Here is a 20,939-nt window from a genome sequence, read left to right on the forward strand (position 1 = left end):
CTGCAGGTGGGGTGGGTCGTGGGAGTTGGGTCAAGTGCTAGGGTTTCACAAGACGGCACGTGAGCCTGAAGGCGAGACGGGTGCCAAGCCCCTGCTCAAAGCCACAGCCTTCAAGCCAGGTGTGGTGTCCCTGACCCTCGCCTTCCTCTTCCTCCCTGTCCTGAGGCAGCAGGAGAGGAGGCTGGGGCGGCACTGCACCCTTCCCCGGGGATCCCAGCCCTTCCAGCGCCCCAGCATGTGGGTGTGGGGAGGGGAGGGGCAGGGGGATCTGCCTGCACCCCCTGCCCTTTGCTCGTCTCTCTGCCACCCTCCTGCTGGCTTCTCCAGGTCCCAAGCACAGGAAGCTCACATCCCCAAGGCCACCCGCAGCCACCTCTCCACTAAGAGCCAAGGCCATGAATATTGGGGCTGCCCACAGGGTGCTGGGAGCGAGAAGGGGGTGAGGGAGGCAGGAGGAGCAGGCCTTAAACTTGGCTGGCGCTGGCGCGTGCTCTAGGAGGCATAGGCAGGTGCCACCCTCTTCAGCCTGGGAACATGTTATGCTGATAGAACAAGGTCCCCGAAACCAAAGCAGAGGTCCAATGGGTGGGTGGGCTGGTGGCCAGAGACACGTGGGTTCTTCAGATGGACAGGTGGGAGGAGCCACCAGCACACCCGGCTGTGGTCAAGTTCCACCCTGAGAAGAAGGGGGGGGGGGGCAGGCAGGACAGGGTGTGGGGGTGAGGAGAGAAGAGAGGTAGAGGCTGGTGGGGATGGAGGGGCCATGCAGAGAGCGGGGTGCGGGAGAGTTAGGAGGAGCCTGGGAAGGAGAAGGGAGAGGGGACCACTTCCCACTCTACTCGGACACCTGCTGGCTCTCAAGGGCTCTCCGCTTTCTGCTGGTTCCTTCACACCCCAGCGCACCTCTCCCCCTCCCCCCTCTCTCTCTGGTTGGCTCTGCTGTTCTCCCTCCCTCCCCGTCCCTGTGTGTGCTTGCAGTCCCTGTCACACACACTGACTCCCAGGCCTGGGCTGTGTGCGCTGCGGGCAGGGGCCGCCGTAGGTGCTGGGAGGCTGAGCCGGCCCCTGCAGGAGCCCACAGACTCCCCCACAGTGGACACAGGCCAGACGTGTCCCTAAGCAGCTCCAATCAGAGTGACCACACTGACCGCTGTTCTTGGACGTGCCTCCTGGACCCAAAGCCCATAATTTGACTTGGCTTATTAAATTGTTCCAGGGTTTTGAGCTTTATTTTTCTCTTTTTTCCCCGATATTTTTATTGATTTCAGAGAGGGAGAGGGAGAGAGATAAGAAACATCCATGATGAGAGAGAATCATGGATCAGCTGCCTCCTGCACGCCCCCTACTGGGGATCGAGCCCAAAACCCAGGCCTGTGCCCTGACCGGGAATGGAACTGTGACCTCCTGATTCATAGGCAGATGCTCAACCACTGAGCCACACTGGCCAGGACCCTCTCTCCCTTTAACCACCAGTGGATTTTGTCCTCTCCCCTCTTCTCTTCACCAGAGCTTGAGGGCCCCCTGGTGGAAGGTTTTATTCGCAAGGGCCAAGACTTTGGCAACTTGGCAAAGGGCCTCTTCATTTATTTATTTTTGTTTTTTAATATATTTTTTATTGCATTCAGAGAGGAAGGGAGAGGGAGAGATAGAAACATCGGTGATGAGAATCACTGATTAGCTTTGGTTGAGGGATTGTGTGCCTATGTTCATGAATGACATCCTTTAATTGTTCGGGGTTTTTTTTTCTAATATTCTCGTCAGATTCTGGTGTCAAGTTTGTGCTGGTTTTACTGTATAATACAAGTGTGGATGTGTTCCTTCCTTTGGTCTCTGGAAAAGTTTGCGTAACGCTGTGTACATTCTTTCCTAAATATTGGAAGGATCCCCATCTGGGCCTAAGGACTGTTTTGTGGGGTTGTGTGTGAATTTTATCATTTCACATTTCATTTTGTCTTATACAGAAGACTATTTAGGTAGCTATTTCCTCTTGTGCCCGTTTGACAAGCTGTATTTTCCTAGGAACTTACACATTTTACGTACACCTTCAAATATATTGACATAGTGAGGTTATGGCCTCTTTTAAAGGTATTTTTGGTATTAAAAGTTTTTAGGAAAAAGGAAAGGCTGTGGTCAAATAACACCAACAATCTGAGAAAGGCGAGGACGTCAAAGGCGCTAGCTTTTATTCTCCTGTGACCTGCCCACTGTCTGCTTTGTCTGGTGACGGATTTGGGGTTGACTAGCCTGTGTCAGGGCACGTCCCCATCTATCAGCCTGAGAAACTGCTGGTAGGAACGAAGCGGGTGCCCCCCGCCCCCCCCCCCAGAACCCTCACTGCTCTTCAGAAGCACCCAGACGCGGCTGAGATGCAGATCTGTTTCTCGCCCCAAAGCTTTGAATTGAAATGTCAGCAGGCGCCAGGCAAGGCGTGCTTAGGTCCACAGGGAATGCTGATGGACCGATGTCCTCCTCCAGCTCCGAAAGGCAGGTGAGAAAAGGTGCTGAGAAAACACCTCCCTGAGCACCTCCGAGCGTCTCAGCTGCAGGGCCCTGTTGCCTGGACCGAGTTAGGTCCCAGCCCGTAGGTGTCTAGATGTCTGCACTATGTAGAGCCAAGAGGCTCTCCCCGGTCAAGACCAACCGCCAGTTCTTGTCCAGGATCGGTACCCCACGGCCAGCAGCCCCCGTGTCCTAACGTGGCTCCATGCCCTCTGCTCCCTGGCACGGCATTTCTAGAGTCTGGAGGACGGGCAGATGGCTCCACACCAGGTGAGACCTGTCACCAGCTCTCAGAAGCCGAGAGGGCGCGTGCTGGACCCGGCCTTTGTTTCGCGGTCAGTCATTACCATGACAGTCCTATCGGGGCCCGGCGGGCTGCATTTTTATAAAGTCGCCTGGCACAGTCTGAGGCCTGTTTCCTGCAGGGGGAGTGGTTGCTCTAAAACCAACCGCACACCAGCCCCACAGCTTCTCTACCTCTTGAGAGGCGGGTCAGTGCACCAGCGACCAGAGACGGCTGACAATGGCACATCCATTTCACCTTCAACATTCAAACAAGAAAAGAACTGGAGGGGAGGGCAGCCAGTAAGCGATTTTTTACCGGAAGCAGGGAGATACTTGGTACAGAGACGACACCAAAATCAATCAAAGAAAAAGTACTCTGCCAACTAAAAACATTAAAAAACAATATCTCAGCATGCTCTTCTGCCACCAAAACAATAATAATATAATAGCAATAATAGCTCCCCAGCTGTGCCCGTCAGGGAGTGTGGGCACTTTGGGTTATAACATAACATTATACGGACAATGCATGGTGCTCGTACTGGCAAACATGACTGTGCAGAGAACATGTGCTCCCATGCTTCTCTATTGTCCTCATGAGTTCTCACAAGGAGATTCCATTGGGGGAAGAATTCTGAATGGTTTTGGTTTCGGTTTAACCTGAAGGTTTTAAAAACATCTTTTTAGTTAAAAAGAACTAAATTTTTTTTTAAAAGACGACAACAAAAAAACATCTTTTAAGTAAAACACAATTCAGGTACCTGTCCTGCGCAGAGAGCCGTCCTGTTCCCGGGGCCTATGTGGACGCGTGAACGGCGCCCACAGTCCTAGCTGTCCCCTGGCTTAAATACGGGCCCTGAGTGAAATGAGATGAAGGTGCACAGTGTGACCAAAACTGTCCGAGAGACAGGGGTGGGGTGGGGGTGCACATGGTGCCCGGTTTTCCTTCTGCTGGGAGTGGTCTCTCCTCAGTCAGCAATCATCTAAGACACCCCGGGCCTGCCCTGCATGCTGGGCTCACGAGACACGCCTTCTGTGGGGACCGAGAGCAGTCCCTGAGCCCCCAGCCCCCTCCATCCTCCCAGAGGCACAGGTGGCCCGGGAGCTGTCGCTGACACGAGCACCTGCGCTTGGACCGCCTGGGGTGTTTGCCAGCTGCCTCTGGTTCTGTTTGGCTATTTGGCGGTCTGACTGGTCACAGGGGAGATGAATGGGTAGTACCCTCCTCCTGTGTCTAAGGTTTCCTCTTGGTCAGGAGCTCACACGCATATCACGCCCAGAGGCTCCGGTTTCCCAGGTGATAGTGGCTCAGGGAGCAGCCAGACTGGTCCCACTCCCCCAGGGCCCCCGGGTGGACCCGGGGCCTGCTGGGTAGCTCTGCTGGCCTTTCAGAGAAGAAAAGGACGACAGACCAGCACAGGAAGACGGAATGGGACCCAAACTCCCTCCCTGTGGCCACTGGGCCTGAGGGAGGAGAATTCCCAGGGAATTCAGAAATTACCCTTGGGAAACTAACAAATAAATAGTTTCAGGGTAAATGGAAAGGGCCTGCTGGGTATTTGCATTTCCAGCTAGCACCACGCAGGCTGAATGGGCAAGTGTTTAAGCTAGTGTCTCTCCTTCAGGCCCATGCAATGCCCAGCTTAGCCAGTTTCTCTCTCCCAAACGGAGCTGGAATCGCAGGGGACGAGGCTCAGGGACAATAACACTGGAGTTGCCTTCTCTTGCTGGATCCTTCCTCCGATCCTGTGAGGTCGGCGGGACAGGCTTCTTCCCCTGGACAGAGCGACAAGCTTGGGAGGTTTCAAACAAGCCCCTGTCCCATCGCTGCCTCTCAGTCGTTCTAGGGCAGGAGCTCTCTCTGTGGCCAAGCCCAGCGGAGACAGTGGGTTGACAGCACTGCTGGCACTCGCTAGGGATGGGCAAGGCGGGCGGTGCAACGACAATGAGAACCGACAGGGTTCCCTGGAGAAATCCTTGAACTCTCTGACCGGTCTCAGTCCTAACTGCAGTAAATCCATAGGAACGCTTATATTTAACATTTTAACACATTCCAACAACGTTTTTGTTAAATACATCTGGAGGGGGCACTGGGGAGAGGGAGGGCGGGTCTGGGGTCCCTGTGGGGCCTGGGTTGCGGTGACGGAGGGCAGCCTGGCTTCTGTGGCCCTGGTCACATGGCCCGAGACCCACGTGGGCTTCCCGCTAACGGCCATGCTGACCATTGGGAAGGAGGCTCCGGTCGGGCCCGAGTCCGTTCTTCAAACAGTCTCTCTCTTTGTCCTTGGTGGCCTCTTCCTTCTTCTCTTCCTCTTCCTCTTCCTCTTCTTCGTACTCCTCCTCATCATCACTCCTCACATCCTGGATTTTCTGGACAAAGGAGAGAATGGACTGTGAGTGACAGCTGGCCGCCAGTCTTGAATGAATGAGCAGATAAGTGGGCCCAGTTTAGAGCTATGGCCCCCGTCAAAGAAAACCCAGCATCCAAACCACCAAACACGCCCTGGGACAGAACAGGGCATGAGGCCAAAGCAAACCTCAACAAACTTAAAGAACTGACACGAGGCAAAGTATGCTTTAGGTCATGATGGAATTACACAGAAGACAGTATCAAAAATAGAACAGGAGAGCCCTAACCGGTTTAGCTCAGTGTATAGAGCATCGGTCTGCGGACTCAAGGGTCCCGGGTTCAATTCTGGTCAAGGGCACATGCCCAGGTTTCCGGCTCGATTCCCAGTAGGGGGCGTGCAGTAGGCAGCCAATCAATGATTCCCTCCCATCATTGATGTTTCTATCTCTCTCTTCCTCTCCCTTCCTCTCTGAAATCAATAAAAATATATTTTAAAAAATAGAATAGGAAAAATCTCAAAAACTTAGAAATTAACACACAAATAATCAATGAATCATAGAGTACATTTCAAGAAACGTTAGAAAATATTTTGAACTAAAGTGAAAACACATTTCAATGTTGGTGGGATATAACTAAGGCAGTACTTACAAGAAATTTCATAGCATTAAGTGTTTATATTCGAGAAGAAGGAATAATAATTTCTTCACAAATAAATAATTTAAGTTTATTATTAAATAATTTTGAGCTCCCACCTAAAAATACTAGAAAAAAAGAAAATAAGTCCAAAGCAAGCAAAAGGAAGAAAATCATGTAAAAAAATCAATGAAAGCAGAAACAATAAAAATACAGAAAAGCAATAAAACCAAAATCTGGTTCTTTGAAAATATTCATAAAACTTATAAATCACTAGCAAGGTTGGCAAAGCAAAGAGAAGACACAAATTATCAGCAAACAGGAAGGAGAAATGCCTGTCAACACTGCATTAGTGACAGAATGCCATGAACAACTCCACAGATAGCTATCGTACCACTCAGGTAGAGAGACCAATTTCCCAAAACTACAAACACCAAAATTCACCCACAGTGATCTAGGCAGTCCGAACATCCAGGTGGCTATGAAAGAAATGAAATTTGTAGTTTAAATTTTTCTGAAAAAGACTTATCATCAGGTCCAGATGGTTTCACTGGCAAGGTCTATGGTTTCACCAACGCTTCTATACAGAAGAACTAATACCAAATCTCCACAGTGACTTCCATAAAATAGGAGAGGGAAACTTATCAACTTTTTATGAGGCTGGAATTACCCTGATACCAAAATCATACAAAGACCATATAAGAAAAGACATCTACAGACCAGTATCTCTAACAAGCATAAATATAAAAGTCCTCAACAGAGTATTTCAAATCAAAACCAGAAAAGTATAAAAATAATAATACACAATGAAGAAGGATTTGTCCTAGTAATGCAAGGCTGGTTCAATATCTGGAAATGAATGAATGCAATCTATTATACTGGTCATCTAAAGAAGGAAAAATAGATGATTATTTGATAAAATTCAACATTCATTCATGATAAAAACAAAAAGCTTAGCAAGGAATCGAAGCTAACACCATACTTAATGGTGAATGACTGAATGCTTTCCCCCTAAGATCAGGCACATGGCGAGGATGTCCACTTTCACCACTGCTATTCCACACTGTGTTAGAAGTCTTAGTCAATGGAATAAGGCAAAAATGAAACAAAGGCCATACAGATTGGAAAGAAAGTGCCCCTACTTGCAGATGACATGATTATCTATGGAGATAATCTTTCAAAAACACTCCTAGAATTAGTAAGTTTAGCACTTAGGCTGCAAGATACAACAGCAACACAAATTCACACACACACACACACACACACACACACACGCGCGCGCGCGCGCGCACACACACACTTTTGATTGCTAAACACCATTGTAGTATGTTGAAAAATGTCCTCAAAGATACTAGGTCCTAGTTCCTGGACCTTTGACTGTTGCCTTCTATGGTAGAGTCTGCAGATGTGGTTAAGTAAAGGATCTTGGGATGAGAAGATTATCAGGTTCACCCAGACGGGCCCTCAGTGCCATCACAGTGTATTTGTAGGAGCGGCGAAGCAAGGTCTGACACGGAGACAAGAAATATACAGAGGCAGAGTGGAGTAGCGTGGCTACAGGCCAAGGCTGACAGTCGCTAGAAGTTGGAAGAGGCAAAGCACAGATTCTCCCCTAGAGCCTCTAGCACAAGCATGTCAAACTCTCGGCCCGCAGGCGGCATACAGCCCAAAAGGAATATTTTTGTGGCCCAGCCAATATAACAGTAAGTAAGAACCGTTTTAATAAAAATTTTGTGACTTAATTTTTACAATATCCAGTTATACGTAATTATTAATAGCAAACTACAATGTTTGCTAATAGATGATTACTATAATTGTGTTGCATTCATTTCCCTTACGCACAGGCGCACCATTTCTCTCCACTATTACCAGCAGCGAATATTTTAGCAGCAGATTGCCACGTCATTCGTCTTGGACTGACTTGTTTGGTGTGCACAACAGGAAATATTTTGCTTTCAGAAAACAAGAAAAATAGGTTTATTTGTGTTACGCTTATTAGTTTATGCAGTTATTCGGTGTCTGGTAAGTTCATGTTCAAGAAAAAACATTAACTTCTATTAAAATGTTCTATTATTTTATGTTAACAATTATTCATCTATTTCATCCCTTTGTATTCAGCATGTCTCTATCGAAATAAACCGACGTTTCTATGAAAATGGAAGCTTTGGGTTTTTTTGCGGCCCACATAAACTTAAACCTTATTTGGCCCGTGTTAGCCTTTGAGTTTGACATGCTTGCTCTTGCGGGAACACAGCTCTGCCACACCTTGATTTTAACTAAAAATTGACCCCCAGTGTGGGGCGTGCAGAAGGCAGCCGATCAATGATTCTCTCTCATTCATGTTTCTATCGCTCTCTCCCTCTCCCTTCCTCTCTGAAATCAACACCAGCATATTTTTAAAAAATCAATGGGATAATCTCCTCAGGTGAGGATTAACAAAGAAAAGCAGACGCACACCTCCCACCATGGCCCGGGCTTTGTGGAGCTGCTTGAGCTGAGAGGTGAGGTGGTCCTCGAGGGCACTCCCATCGCCCTGAGCCACAGCGTCAGCACCCTCACTTCCAGGAAGATGTCCTGCACCACACGAGACTTTGGGTAAGTTGTGGTCCCAGAGTCACGAAGGTTGGGGAGCACCCCTGACATTTAGGGGGCAGTGGCTGGCACGCCGGCCGCCCCCAGTGGGCACGATGTCCAGATGGGCCGGCATGCAGGTGAAGCCCTGGTTACAATTACCTGCGCCCAGAGCCTCACACCACTTGACACTCAAGCACAGCCATTCCTGCATGGTTTTAATATATTCTCAATTTTCCAGGAATGCAACGATGCACATAAATCAAAGAAAGACTGGGCTTTTTTTGTTCAGAACTTCACAGTTTCAGAAAAGCACGCCACCGACGGCAAGGCTACCAGTGCCGCCCGAGTTCCCAGCGCAGCCCTGGGGCGGGCTGTGCGCGCAGCTGCCCCATTCACAGTCGGTCCACACACAAGCAGATGGCATCTATCGACTTCAGCGTGTTGTTGAGTGAAGCCATGCACACGTGTTACATATGAAATGCACATTTATCAGAAACGTCTTTCATCTCATTTCTTTTTCATTATGGTTGTGGCATTATACTGCTTTCTGAAATTATGGCTATAGGTGAGGCATATTACCCAGGAATTTAATTTCAGGCTAGTGCCGGGGTGTGGGTCCAGGATGGAGGGCCCCCGCCCGAGATGATGAATCAGGTTCAGAAAGGACTTCCTGGGACTGAGCGCTTGTGTGATGGACATACAGGTGGCTGCGCATGACAGGAACTCGGATCATGCAAACTGGAAACTGTGTGGCATTTAACATTAACAAAGCCCCACGTTGTATTCAAATGTACCATGTATGTGCGATCTGTAACATCACAGCCACAGGTATGAAACCCTGGAAGGGATTTTGTTTTCTGCCCTAAAAATCCTCCGTCTCCACCTGACACCTGACATCAGCTGCAGCAGCATCTGGGCGAGAGGAGGAGCGAGCTGGACGGGGAGCCAACTGCCCATCTCCTTGGAATTCACTGGCGCTGTGATTTGGCACAAAGAACCGGAGTCAACAGTTATGCTTCTGCTGCTGCTGCTGACAGCTAACACTTAGCACGTGCTTCCTGTGTGCCAGACACTGATCGAGGGGTTCAGCCTACAGGGCAGGTAGCTCCCAATGCCATCAGTCCCATTTCACAGGTGAGGAAACTGAGGCAATGAATAGGTCCCAGCCAGGAGGAGGGAGAGCTGAGATCTGAAGGTACAGGAGCCTGTGCTCTCAGCTAGTACCCTGACTGCTTAGCAGGAAGTTACTTGGGATTAAAAAAATTATTATAAAATGTTTTCTTATGCTTTTATAAAAAGTCTAAAAACAAGTTAAAGGATTTGTCACTGCATTTTATGATCTTGATTATTCAATGCACTTATGTGCTCACTATTTTTTACTTCATACAAATGTTTTAAATTAATTTTCTAGGTATTTCAAATAAAGCAGTGTTTGAGCTTGGCTGGTGTGGCTCAGTGGTTGAGCAGCAACCCTTGCACCAAGAGGCCGCTGGTTTGATTCCCAGTCAGAGCACATGCCCATGGTTTGGGCTCGATCCCTGGTTGGGGGTGTACAGGAGGCAGCCGATTGATGTTTCTCTCTCTCTCTCCCTCTCCTTCCTCGTCTGAAATCAATTTTTTAAAAAAGAGTAAGTGTTTGAATAAAGAATCATTAGGAAAGGAGAAGTGTGACAGTGAAGGGACTCAGGTGACTGCATCTGCTGCAGGCCTGCGTTTCCTCGTGGTTCTGAGAGGGCTCCTTTCTCTCTCTCACGCCAACGGTGCAGCTTGTGTCAAGTGTCATTCTGTGAACTCGGGCCGCACTGCCTGTCAAGAGCAGATGGCTGGGGCAGGCTGCCAAGGGGCTGGCTTCTCCACCCTGACTTTATGGCTCCTCCCTTGTGTGTTGGCTGCGCACCAGGTTAAGATGTCGCAGAGACATGCTTGAGTTGGCCCGCACCCAGCATGCTGTTTACCAAGAAGAAAAGAGAAGCTGAGGGACGATCAAGTTCTAGGGATGGTAACGAAAGCAGGCTGGGCCCCTTTAATTCTCCCGACAGCACTTCTCCTGTTTGCAGGGGAATGACAGGAGGAACACGTGGGCTCGCGTGCGGGCTGGTAGCACATCACCACGTCACCCCCCGATGGGACCCTGTGAGGGTTCAGAGCCAAGTCTTGGTCTTGAGCAGGAAGATGCCTGCTCACCACAGTCTGCACAAGCCACGGTCCTGAGATGGCAGTGCCATTGCTCTGGTAAGGCTTGTGACCACAGAAGCCAATGGCAGGTCCTCATTCATGGTATGCATGCAATGACCCTACTGTTTAGGAAAAACAAAATCTGACTATTTGAAAAATCACTGTGAAGTAGTATAAGCACTTTTGTCTTTTGCAGTCGACCATGCAAACTCAAGGAGACCGTAAAAAGATTCATAAGTTATTCTGTAACTTTCCACCCCAAACAGCACGGTTTGCTTCCCCAAATTATGTATTCATTTGCATATTCAAAATTACTTACGAAGGGCCTACCAGGCAGAAGAAACTTAAAAGGGACGAATTCTCACTCTCTGTTATAAGATTTAAAAGACATTTTTGGAGGCCGACAAACTTCTGCAATCCCATTTATTAAATATCCAAGAATTCGTCACTTTAGTAACAACTAGGTTGAGTGTTAAATACTCAATGTTTATGAGATATTGTTGAAAACTGACTTGCTAGTTGTTGCTCTAAGAATGTCAACTGCCACCTCTGTCCCCTCCCCCCTGTGCCATGAATGCGACTCTGCCTGAAACAGCATTCTTTCAAAGGCGGCCTAGGGCTTTGGAGGAACAAGCAGGTTTCTCAGCCAGGTTTGCCACCGCGTGGAGAGCGCAGGGCACATGCTCGCCAGCTGAAGTCATAGGGACCGCAGCGAGGGGCGAGGGGCCTCCGCCGCCGCGGTCAACTCACAACTGGAAGCAGCTTTTTCCACACACAGCGCAGCACGACAAACCAGGACTTCCTGTCCACAGCCCCCGGTCCACTAGGCTTTTAACTAGGCCTGGTACAGGCCATTAGGGGTGAGACAGGTGAAAATCACGAGGAAACCAAACAAGAATCTCTCCTGGCTTCGCGTTCTGCTCTGCGGGCTCCCTCCCGGCCTGTGGTTACCGTCCCTCGCCTGGCAATGAGACAGCTCCTGCCCCCGGACGGGAGCTCCGGGAAGGCCTGACCCAAAGCTACGGCGGTTCAGTCCAGGGTCCTTCCGTCCCTCCAACCCCTGGACGTGCAGCCGTCTAGCTGCTCAGTCGTATCCTTATCTCAGTCACTTCAGCTTTATCAGTCACTTCAAGATAAGACAGCTTTGGCAGAGAACAGAAAAGCTCTTTAGAATATTAATAAACTAGAACCAGTCAATGAAATATTTTCTTGGCACGCCAACCTTAATGGAGAACCTACTCTCAGGAAAACAAGCTCAGGTCAGTCATTCAGATTTTAAAAAAATGACAACACAGCTTTCCGAATTTGGAGCTGAATGCAGATGTAGCCTGACTGCCCACACCTCTGTCTAGACCTGGAAGGTCAGACACGGTAGAAGGTCAATTATCGCCACGTCCATGTAATTATCAGCCCCTCCAGCATCACTGAGGCACATGCACTCCATGCGGTGGGAAACCGAGTTAATCAGAGAGCTGAGCAATGAGCTCATCAGACCAATGACCACATATCCATGACCTACAAGTCCCTCTTTCTGATGAGGATGCGATGCTGTGTCAGGCGTAGATGGCCCAACTTTCACCTTGAAAGATCCTTTTGATTCTTGGATGAATGATTTTCACACAAAGAGGAGCTGTGATCTGATTTTTTTTTTAACTTGCCTCGAAGGCTCAAGTCAAGTTCCGTCGAGTCCATGAAACGTCCCCTAGTCCCTGAGCCAACGCCTGTCTTTAGCACAGGACTCTGAACGGCGCAGACAGCTGCTAGCAGGTAAATATTCCCCCAGATGCTGTGCTTACTCACTGCTGAAGCCCGCTCCTCCATCCAGAACTGAACTCAAAACAAAACAATACTCTATTGTCTAAACTGTCTTATCACTTTGTTGCTTAGGAAAACAGATGTTTTCAGAAAAAAAATGATTGCCAAATGATATACAATATTTCAGAGAGTAGGAGAAAACTCCGGGGAGAACATTATATGCAAATCAGATGCTCTAAAATTTTGTTCAACTGTCACCATAAAGCTCGTCCCAAACTGGAACAAATTTAGACTCATTAAGACATTCTTTAAAAAGCAGCCATCACTTTTTAGATAAAAATCCCTTAAAATTAACTTGTCCTCTAATAAAAGCTATTTCTTAAAAGCACCTTTGAGACCTACTTAATGAAAATTCTAGCTAAATTTAGAAAATTTTTTTAAATAATGATCAAAATTTTTTAAAATAGTTCTGGTTAACTATAAACTAACTAGAATGTTCCACTGTTTAGGCCTCACCTTCAATCTGGCACTGAAGTCTACTTGTTAAGAATAATAATGCCCAGCTAGTGTGGCTCAGTAGTTGAGTGTCCACCTATGAACCAAGAGGTCCCCACAGTTAGATTCCCGGTCAGGGCACATGCCCGAGTTGCAGACTCGCCCCCCAGTGGGTGGTGTGCAGGAGGCAGCTGATCAATGGTTCTCTCTCTCATTGATGTCTCTCTCTCTCTCTTGCCCTCTCCCTTCCTCTCTGAAATCAATTCTAAAAATGTTTTTTTAAGAAATAAATAAAAACACAGATTTTTTAAAAGAATAATAAGACTTGAACAGCACTTACCTTTGTGAATATACATCTCTTGAGCATCTTCAGGATGAAGTAACCCCAGTAAAGGTGAAGGATTTGCAGGACCATGAGCTGCAGGTTGAGGAAGATGTAGGAAAAGAAGGGCTCGAGGTAGAGCATCGGGATCACCAGCGTGCAATACAAAATCCTGGGAAACCAAACAGATGAGAGCATTTCGTTACAGTCCGAGCACTTGTGAATTTTCAGCGAGAAAACGGCTTTTTTTTTTCTCCCAAGGCACACAACACTGATTTCATCTCCATGACGTCCAGGAAATTCTCAGTAGAAAACAGTGGAGAGCACTACCTTTTATATCATGACTGGCGAGCCACAAAAAGCGCGTCTGCCTCCGGGGAGGAAAGGTAAAGCCAATGGAATGTCTATCGCCTCCCAGCCCGCGCTCCGATGCTCTGGCCCCCCGTTTTCCTCTTTGCAAACAGGAGAGCACGCCCGGACCCTACTCCCCCTCCCAGATTGTGAACAAACAAGATCATGCGCGGCTATATGGGGTTATTACCACCTTACGATATAGTCTCATTTATTTGGCGTCAAAAGTGAATGGGGAATTCTACAAAAGTCAATTTTCCAGATAAAAGAGGCTCGGAAAGAAGCAACAATTCTATTGCTCCTCCCACTTTCTAAAGGGAACTGCGTACTGCACGGATTTCATAAACAGACTCCTGGACACAGTGTGAACTGCCCTCGACGACCCTAACACGCTGCACCTCCAGGTGCCACTGCAGCATGACGGGCCAGCGAGTCCCTTCCCAGGCCTCACACACAACTACATCATAGAGTTCTGGCACAGGTTTGTTTGTAAATATTATATTCTAATTATAACCATAACTTATCCCTATGAAGTAGGAAAATAAATAAAACAGGAAAGTTGCCCATAATTTTAAACAAACAGCACTGTAATTCTTGTGTATGATCCCTCAATTTTATCCTATACATATCTATGTTATTTTTTAAATTAACACAGCAAAATTAACTATTTTTGGTGTGTTCTAGGAATTATAATGTAGCACAGATTTGTGTGACCACCACCATTAGGGTACCGACAGTTCCATCACCCCCTACCCCTTGTGCTGTGCCCGCGTAGTCACGGCCTCCCCATGCCTAAGACTGGCAACCACTCATCTGCCCTCCGTCCCTTTAATTTTATCTTCTCAAGGCCACACAAATGGGAGCATAGTGAGGCAGCTTTGCGTCTGCCCTCTCTGGCCCCGCACAGTGCCTCTGGGATTCACCCAAGTTGGCCTGGGTCTCAATAGCATGTTCTTTTTATTACCAAGTGGTCTTCCACTTCATGGACACACCACAGTTCATCTATTCCCCCCTCTGCAGAGCAGAGATAACAGCCACTTACCCATTTTATTTATGCAAATATTTTTTAAGCTTAGGAATTACAGAAAAATATAAAGAGGTTAAGTAAAAATCACCAAAAATCTCACAACTCACGGGTGACCTAGTACGTTTCAGTGAAGCTAATTTAAGATATTTTTCCTAAAAACAATAAAGGTGTTTCCCCCTCCCCCTTCCCCATTACCACGTTTTTATAGAAGAGGGATCGCACTACTCATCTGATTTTTGTACCCTGCTTTTATCACTCAATGACATGTTACGGAGTTGTCCATGTCCATGAACATAATCTACATACCAGGGGCCACAAAACACTTGATAAAGGAGCAGATAGCCAGTATTTCAGGCCCCTGGGCTATTTGGTCTCTGTTGCAACCACTCAACTCCACTACCGCCGTGGTAAAGCAGCCATCGGCAATAAATTCATCAATCAGTGGGTGTGGCTGTGTGCCAATAAAACTTTATTAACCAAAACAGTTTGTGGGCTAGCCTTGGCCTGTGAGCTATAGTTTGCCAACCGCTACCATCCTATGCAATAGCTGCACAGGATTCGATAAAAACTTATTTTTAAAAAATTAGAATGTCCTTGTTCTAAGAAATAATACAGACGTATTTAAGTGTAAAAGGATATGAAGTTTGCAACTTTCAAATGGTTCGGAAAAAAGTGTGTGTGTGCGTGTGTGTGTGTGTGTGTGTGTGTGTGTGTTGAGAGAGAAGGAATGACGAAGCAAACAGGACAAACACTAACCAGTAAATTGGGGACAGAGCACAGTGAGAGTCCTCTAGGACAAACTGGAACTTGTCTGGGAAGCTTGACATCATTTCTAAAGCAATAGAGGCAGGAGGGAGCCAGGCTACACTGGGACTGAGGCCCCACAGCCTAAGACGCTAGGACACGAGGAAGAGGCTGTGCTGGCCCTTCCACAGGACACGCAGCGGGGGTGGCCGGCACGTCGGGTCAGGGCGGGAGCACTGCCAGGGCACACTGCCCAGCGAGACCCTGAACAAACACACGGGCAACGCACTGTCTGCTCCCCGAGGGCGGCACCGGAAAGTCTGGTTCCGAGATACGCATCTGCAGCGGCGGCTGGGGAGCGCCGGCTGCCACGGAGCCTTCTCGCCCTGCACAGCCCCTCCTTCCCCGGCGCCCAGGCCCCCCCACCCTCCCCGGGCACCCCAGCAGGGTCCTGGAAACCAAGCCCAGCCCAGGAGACCTGGCTCTGCCCCTGAGGTGTCATTCAGTCAGCACCTTCTGATGCACGTCAGCCAGAGCCCTGCTGGGTGCCTTCAGCGCGGCCTGGTCTTTTCTTTCCTTAAAACGGTCCTCTCTCTCGTCGCCATTCCAAGCATTTCCATGTTCTCATCACCCACAGAAACCCTTTCCTGGGAAGCGTCCCAAGGGACCACCTGACGCCCAGAGGCCAGGGGTGAAAAATAAGGTTCCACAAGCATGTACACCCTGGGAGCTAAGGAGCTGAGTATTATTCACAGTTGGAGATGATTTTGTTTGTTTTTGTAAAAAAATTTTTTTAGAAAATGGTCCGTATTAATAGTCTTTAGCCCAGCTGGTGTGGCTCAGTGGTTGAGCATCAACCCATGAACCAGGAGGGTCACAGTTCGATTCCTGCTCAGGGCACACGCCCAGATTGCAGGTTCCATCCCCAGTAGGGGTGTGCAGGAGGCAGATCAATGCTTCTCTCTCATCATTGATGTTTCTGTGTCTCTCTCCCTCTCCCTTCCTCTCTAAAATCAATAAAAATATATATTTTTAAAAGACATAAGCCTGAGGTTTAAACACTTCTGAGTAAACATGCAAACAAATGGGGTAACCAGGCAATTGGATTAAAGCAATTTGGACAGTGCCAATTGGAATTTCTGCCTAATGTCGAGAGCAACAATGTTTAGAAAATCCATGTCACTCACTCTTGCTGCCCGTGACTGGGAATGAGCTGAGTAAAACCCCGTGAAGAGCAGGAGAGGCGACCCCGTGGTACAAACGCCAAAGGAAACTCCCCAGGGAAAGCACATGTGCTCACGGCTGGGGGAAATCCAGGAAAAGCCAAAGAAAGGGAGACAAGTGTAATGTGCAAGCGCCAGTCCTTTCCCGCGAAGCTTCCAGAAAAATTTCACATGGGTCTGCTTTCTCCCTGATCAACCTTTGATCTCACCCCCAAGGGAGCAACAAAGGTGTTTGGAAAGACTAGAGCAACGGAGCTGCCCACTGCCTCCCACCGCAGCTCTGAAACGTCTGAACCCTAAATCGTCTCCCCTCTGCGCGTGGTTCACTCCATGGAAAATCCCAGCCGATCTGGACTCCTAAAAGAGCCTTGCAAGGAGTGTGCGGAGGGACAGGGCCGGGACAGATGGTTGGAACAGGCAACAACGGGGACTCGCTTTTCCTCTTTGGCATCACAGAGTGATTGTGCGACATGTTCAAACTTTTGGGAAAACGATTTAAGCTGGAGCGCAAGGCACTGCAATGGATCCTTTCCAAAAGCATTGCAAACCCATCTCCCAAACGTCCAATACTCGGTGAGGTTTCCTTCCACCTCCCAGACAACGCACATCCGTCAACATCAGCACAGAAAAACCTTTACCAGCGAACGAGATGATTACAGTCAAGTCTGTTAAGACTGGTTGACTTGCGATCTCTAACTCCCTGAAGACAGCTCTCTGACCTCAGTGGAGTGCCAAGGTCAAGACCATGCCAAATGCATGTGACTAATTCTCCTTGAAATCCAGAAATGCAGGCATGGGAATGAGTTCTCAGACGTGGGATTTTTGAAGTCAAGGATGTGTGGGAAAGCAACTCGCCACCTCCACAGTCACGCAACCCCAGCACTATGGCCAGCTGTTGCCTGGGGAAGAGGACGCTTGTGTGTTGATTCTGAGACATCATGGGAAAGTATGAGGGGAGCGTCCTTTGTTGCTAAATCAAAAGCCAACCACAGCACAATACTAGAGGCCCTCAAAGAGCTCCCCAGACTGACGTGTTCCCTGGGGCTTGCTTGTGAAATACATCCGCAAATTCTTTGAAACTGCTCCCATCAAGAAATGGAGACTCATTTTCCTTCCCTTTCATATGAGCCGGACTCCCTGACGTGGACCCACTGTAGAAAACGCGGCTGGAATTGACGTGGTGTGACCTCTGAAGCGAGGTTGTAAGAGACAGCATCTGCCTCACTCTCTCTTTATTTTTAAAAATATGTTTTTATTGGTTTCAGAGAGGAAGGGAGAGGGGGAGAGAGATGGAAGCATCAATGATGAGAGAGAATTATGGATCCGCTGCCTCCTGCATGCCCCACACTGGGGATCGAGCCTGCAACCCAGGCATGTGCCCTGACCAGGAATCGAACCATGAGCTCTTTGGTTCATGGGTCGATGCTCAACCACTGAGCCACACTGGCTGAAATGCCTCAATCTCTCTTGAGCTATGAGGAGGTCAGGCCGAGGGAGAGGCCATGTGTAGCTGCTCCATCTGACGGCCCAGATGCAGCCCTAACCAACCATCAGCATCCACCATTGCTTGTATGTGTTACCTCTACCATGTGGGTAAGGGAGCCTTCAAGAAAACCTCAGCTGACTTCCCAGCCACCATCTGCCTGTAACCACATGAATGCAAACCACGTAGCTGAGGCCAGTCAATTCCCAGAACCATAGCGATAATAATAATCAATAAACGTTGTACTTTTAAGAGTGAGGTCTGCAAACTATGAACTGTGGGCAAAATCTGGCCTGCGACCCATTTTCTACAGCCTGTGAGCTAAGCTGGGTTTGGCACATTTTAAAAGAAACAAAACAATACAAAGAAAAGTATGCAACAGAGACCATATGCGGCCCTCACAGGCTTAAAATCGTTATTCCATGGTCCTTTAAGGAGACGTTTGCTCACCGCTGTCTTAAGCCACTGCATTTTCAGAAGGTTTGTTATGCGGATACAGATAGCTGGGACACGTGGACCATAACAGGAGTCAGCGATGGGCAAACCCTGGACGTAGGGTACCATGAAATTCACACTGAAAAGCCACAGCTCAACGGTTATCTGCAAGTCACTATTCATCCCCTCATTAATTACTATCGTGCAATCTTCTGATTTCACAAGCACACTTGCTCCGCCAAAGCCAAGTGACAGCAATGTGATTCATCAACCAAGAAGAACAGAACAAGCCTGGATCTCAGATTTGATTCCAGATTAAACTCCAAAGTCTACAAGACTCATTCATCATTTTAGTACTAATAGTTGGCATTTACTGATAGTATGTCACAGACACTGCTCAAAACTATTTTGTATGTATTATTTCAGCTAAGCCTCATGTCGACCCTTATTTCCATTTTACAGATGAAACAGAGGTGCAGATAAATGATCTAACCTATTCACGATCACACAAGCAGTAAGTATAGAGCCAGGATTTGAACTCAGGGCTGACTGGCATCCATGAACTTAACCACTGCACTCTGCCTCTCCCGGCCAGAAAATGTCTAATCAAGACATGCAGTCCTGGTTTAAAGAATGCAGATGTGCCCAGTTGGCGTGGCTCAGTGGTAGAGCATCAACCTAAGAACCAGAGGTGGCGGTTCGATTCCTGGTCAGGACACATGCCCGGGTTGTGGGCTTGATCCCCAGTAAGGGGTGTGCGGGAGGCAGCCGATCAATAATTCTCTCTCATCATTGATGTTTCTCTCTCTCTCTCCCTCCCTCTCCTTTTGTCTCTGAAATCAATTAAAAATGAAAAATAAAAAGAATGCAGCTGCTCCCATAGGAGGGCCGCGCCCTGTCCTCTGCCCAGACTTCCCTGGACGCTAGTCAGGGGTGCAGTCCAGCCCCCGGGAATCTGGCCTTACCCTGGCTCTGGCCCTTTCCCTGGAACGCAGGATCTCCAGTAGCACTACATTTCCTGCTGAGAGGACTGAAACTCCTAGACAAGCCCCCAGACCCTGCTTGGTGATAACCTGTTCCTTCCAAGCCATCCAAGGCTGCCTCCCACTTTTCTCCTGGTTTCTGTCAACCCACACAGGGAGAGTGAAGCTTCTGGCCAAAGGAATGGCTGTCAGGGAAGACACAGGTTCTCCACTGCCAGCCCTGGGATCAAGAGCCCATCAGCATCGAAAGGACACGCAAACCACTGTTGGGCCCAGTGACCGTGGAGAAGGAAGAGAGTCTCACTTTCCTCACCTGGGAGCCGGGAGCCCTGACAGCCGGCGGATCTGTTGTGCTGACTAGTGCCAAGACACACGGAGGGCCGAACCCAGGGTCTGGCCTGCAATTACTGGTGGTTACAATCACTGTAATTTTCACACGGAACAAGCCTCTCCTTTAAAGAGCCGGCCAAGGACACTTCACTGGAGTAACTGGAAAAGCCGTTCCTCACAAGAAAGACCCACATTCATGGGCAGGACCGAGGCAGAGGTGCGCCCGCCGCCCGTCACAGTTCCCACCCCCTTTGTCATGAGCCTCTTCCACAGAGGGAGGCGTTAGTATGTTTGTTATGTGTGTGTGTGTGTGTGTGTGTGTTGTGTGTGTGTATATATATATACACACACACACATATGTGTGTGTTGTATATATATATATAGACACACACATGTATGTGTGTGTGTTGTGTGTATATATATACACACATGTGTGTGTGTTGTATATATATATATATATACACATATATATACACACATATGTGTGTGTGTGTGTGTGTGTGTGTATTAATTTCAGAGGGGAAGAGAGAGGGAGATAGAAACATCAGTAATGAGAGAGAATCATGGATCGGCTGCCTCCGGCATGCCCCACGCTGGGGATCAAGCCCACAACCCGGGCCTGTGCCCTGACCGGGAATCGAACCGTGACCTCCTGGTTCATGGGTCGAAGCTCAACCACTGAGCCACACCCGCCGGCGGCACTGCTTTGATCATGTGAAAAGGGCCTCTTCATGTTCTTTCTCCCCCTGAACTTGGCACAAGTAACTGGAGATGAAGGAAAGAAAGGACAATGCTCCGACTTGACCAACGTGCCAGGCTGCCTTGGCGCGGGGGCTGACCGCAGGGCACCGTCTACTCACCAGAAGGGGAAAATGATGAGGCGGCTGATGAAAAATATGGCGGAAAAGATGAAGAACAGGGTATTGCAAGTTTGCTTCCATCCAGCGTAAGAAAACATCTTCGCAGACTGAAAACAAAGAAAAAAAATGGTGTTCAGATAAAATATTAGTACACATTTCTAAAATTAGACATTTATAAATGATATAGTGTCTGGGATTTGCTTCCAAACAATCAGGGGGAAAGGTGGAGTGTGAGTGGGGAAACAGATGAAACAAGATTTACGATATTGATAACTTATGTGTGGGTTTTTTTTTGTTAATCCTCACCCGAGGATATTTTTTCCATTGATTTTTTTTTTTTAGAGAGAGTGGAAGGGTGGGGGGCGGGGGGAGAGGGAGAGAGAGAGAGAGAGAGAGAGAGAGAGAGAGAGAGAGAGAG

The 20,939-nt window shown here is 48.3% G+C and overlaps 1 protein-coding gene across 1 annotated transcript in view; it reads right to left on the reverse strand.

The window, feature by feature from the left end:
- Positions 1 to 4,875: 4,875 nt before the first annotated feature.
- CERS3 (ceramide synthase 3) overlaps positions 4,876 to 20,939 on the reverse strand; it is a gene marked incomplete at its 5' end in the record, with an annotated part of 35,668 nt that continues 19,604 nt past the window's right edge. Inside the window, 3 exons of the mRNA XM_081114650.1 lie at positions 4,876 to 5,151; positions 13,104 to 13,257; positions 20,522 to 20,628. Of these exons, the coding sequence (XP_080970776.1) occupies positions 4,987 to 5,151; positions 13,104 to 13,257; positions 20,522 to 20,628 (426 nt within the window). The 3' untranslated portion in view covers positions 4,876 to 4,986. The remainder of the gene's footprint in view (positions 5,152 to 13,103; positions 13,258 to 20,521; positions 20,629 to 20,939) is intronic.

The sequence above is a fragment of the Myotis nattereri genome (genome assembly GCF_964212035.1).
Source record: "Myotis nattereri genome assembly, chromosome: 21".
NCBI lineage: Eukaryota > Metazoa > Chordata > Mammalia > Chiroptera > Vespertilionidae > Myotis > Myotis nattereri.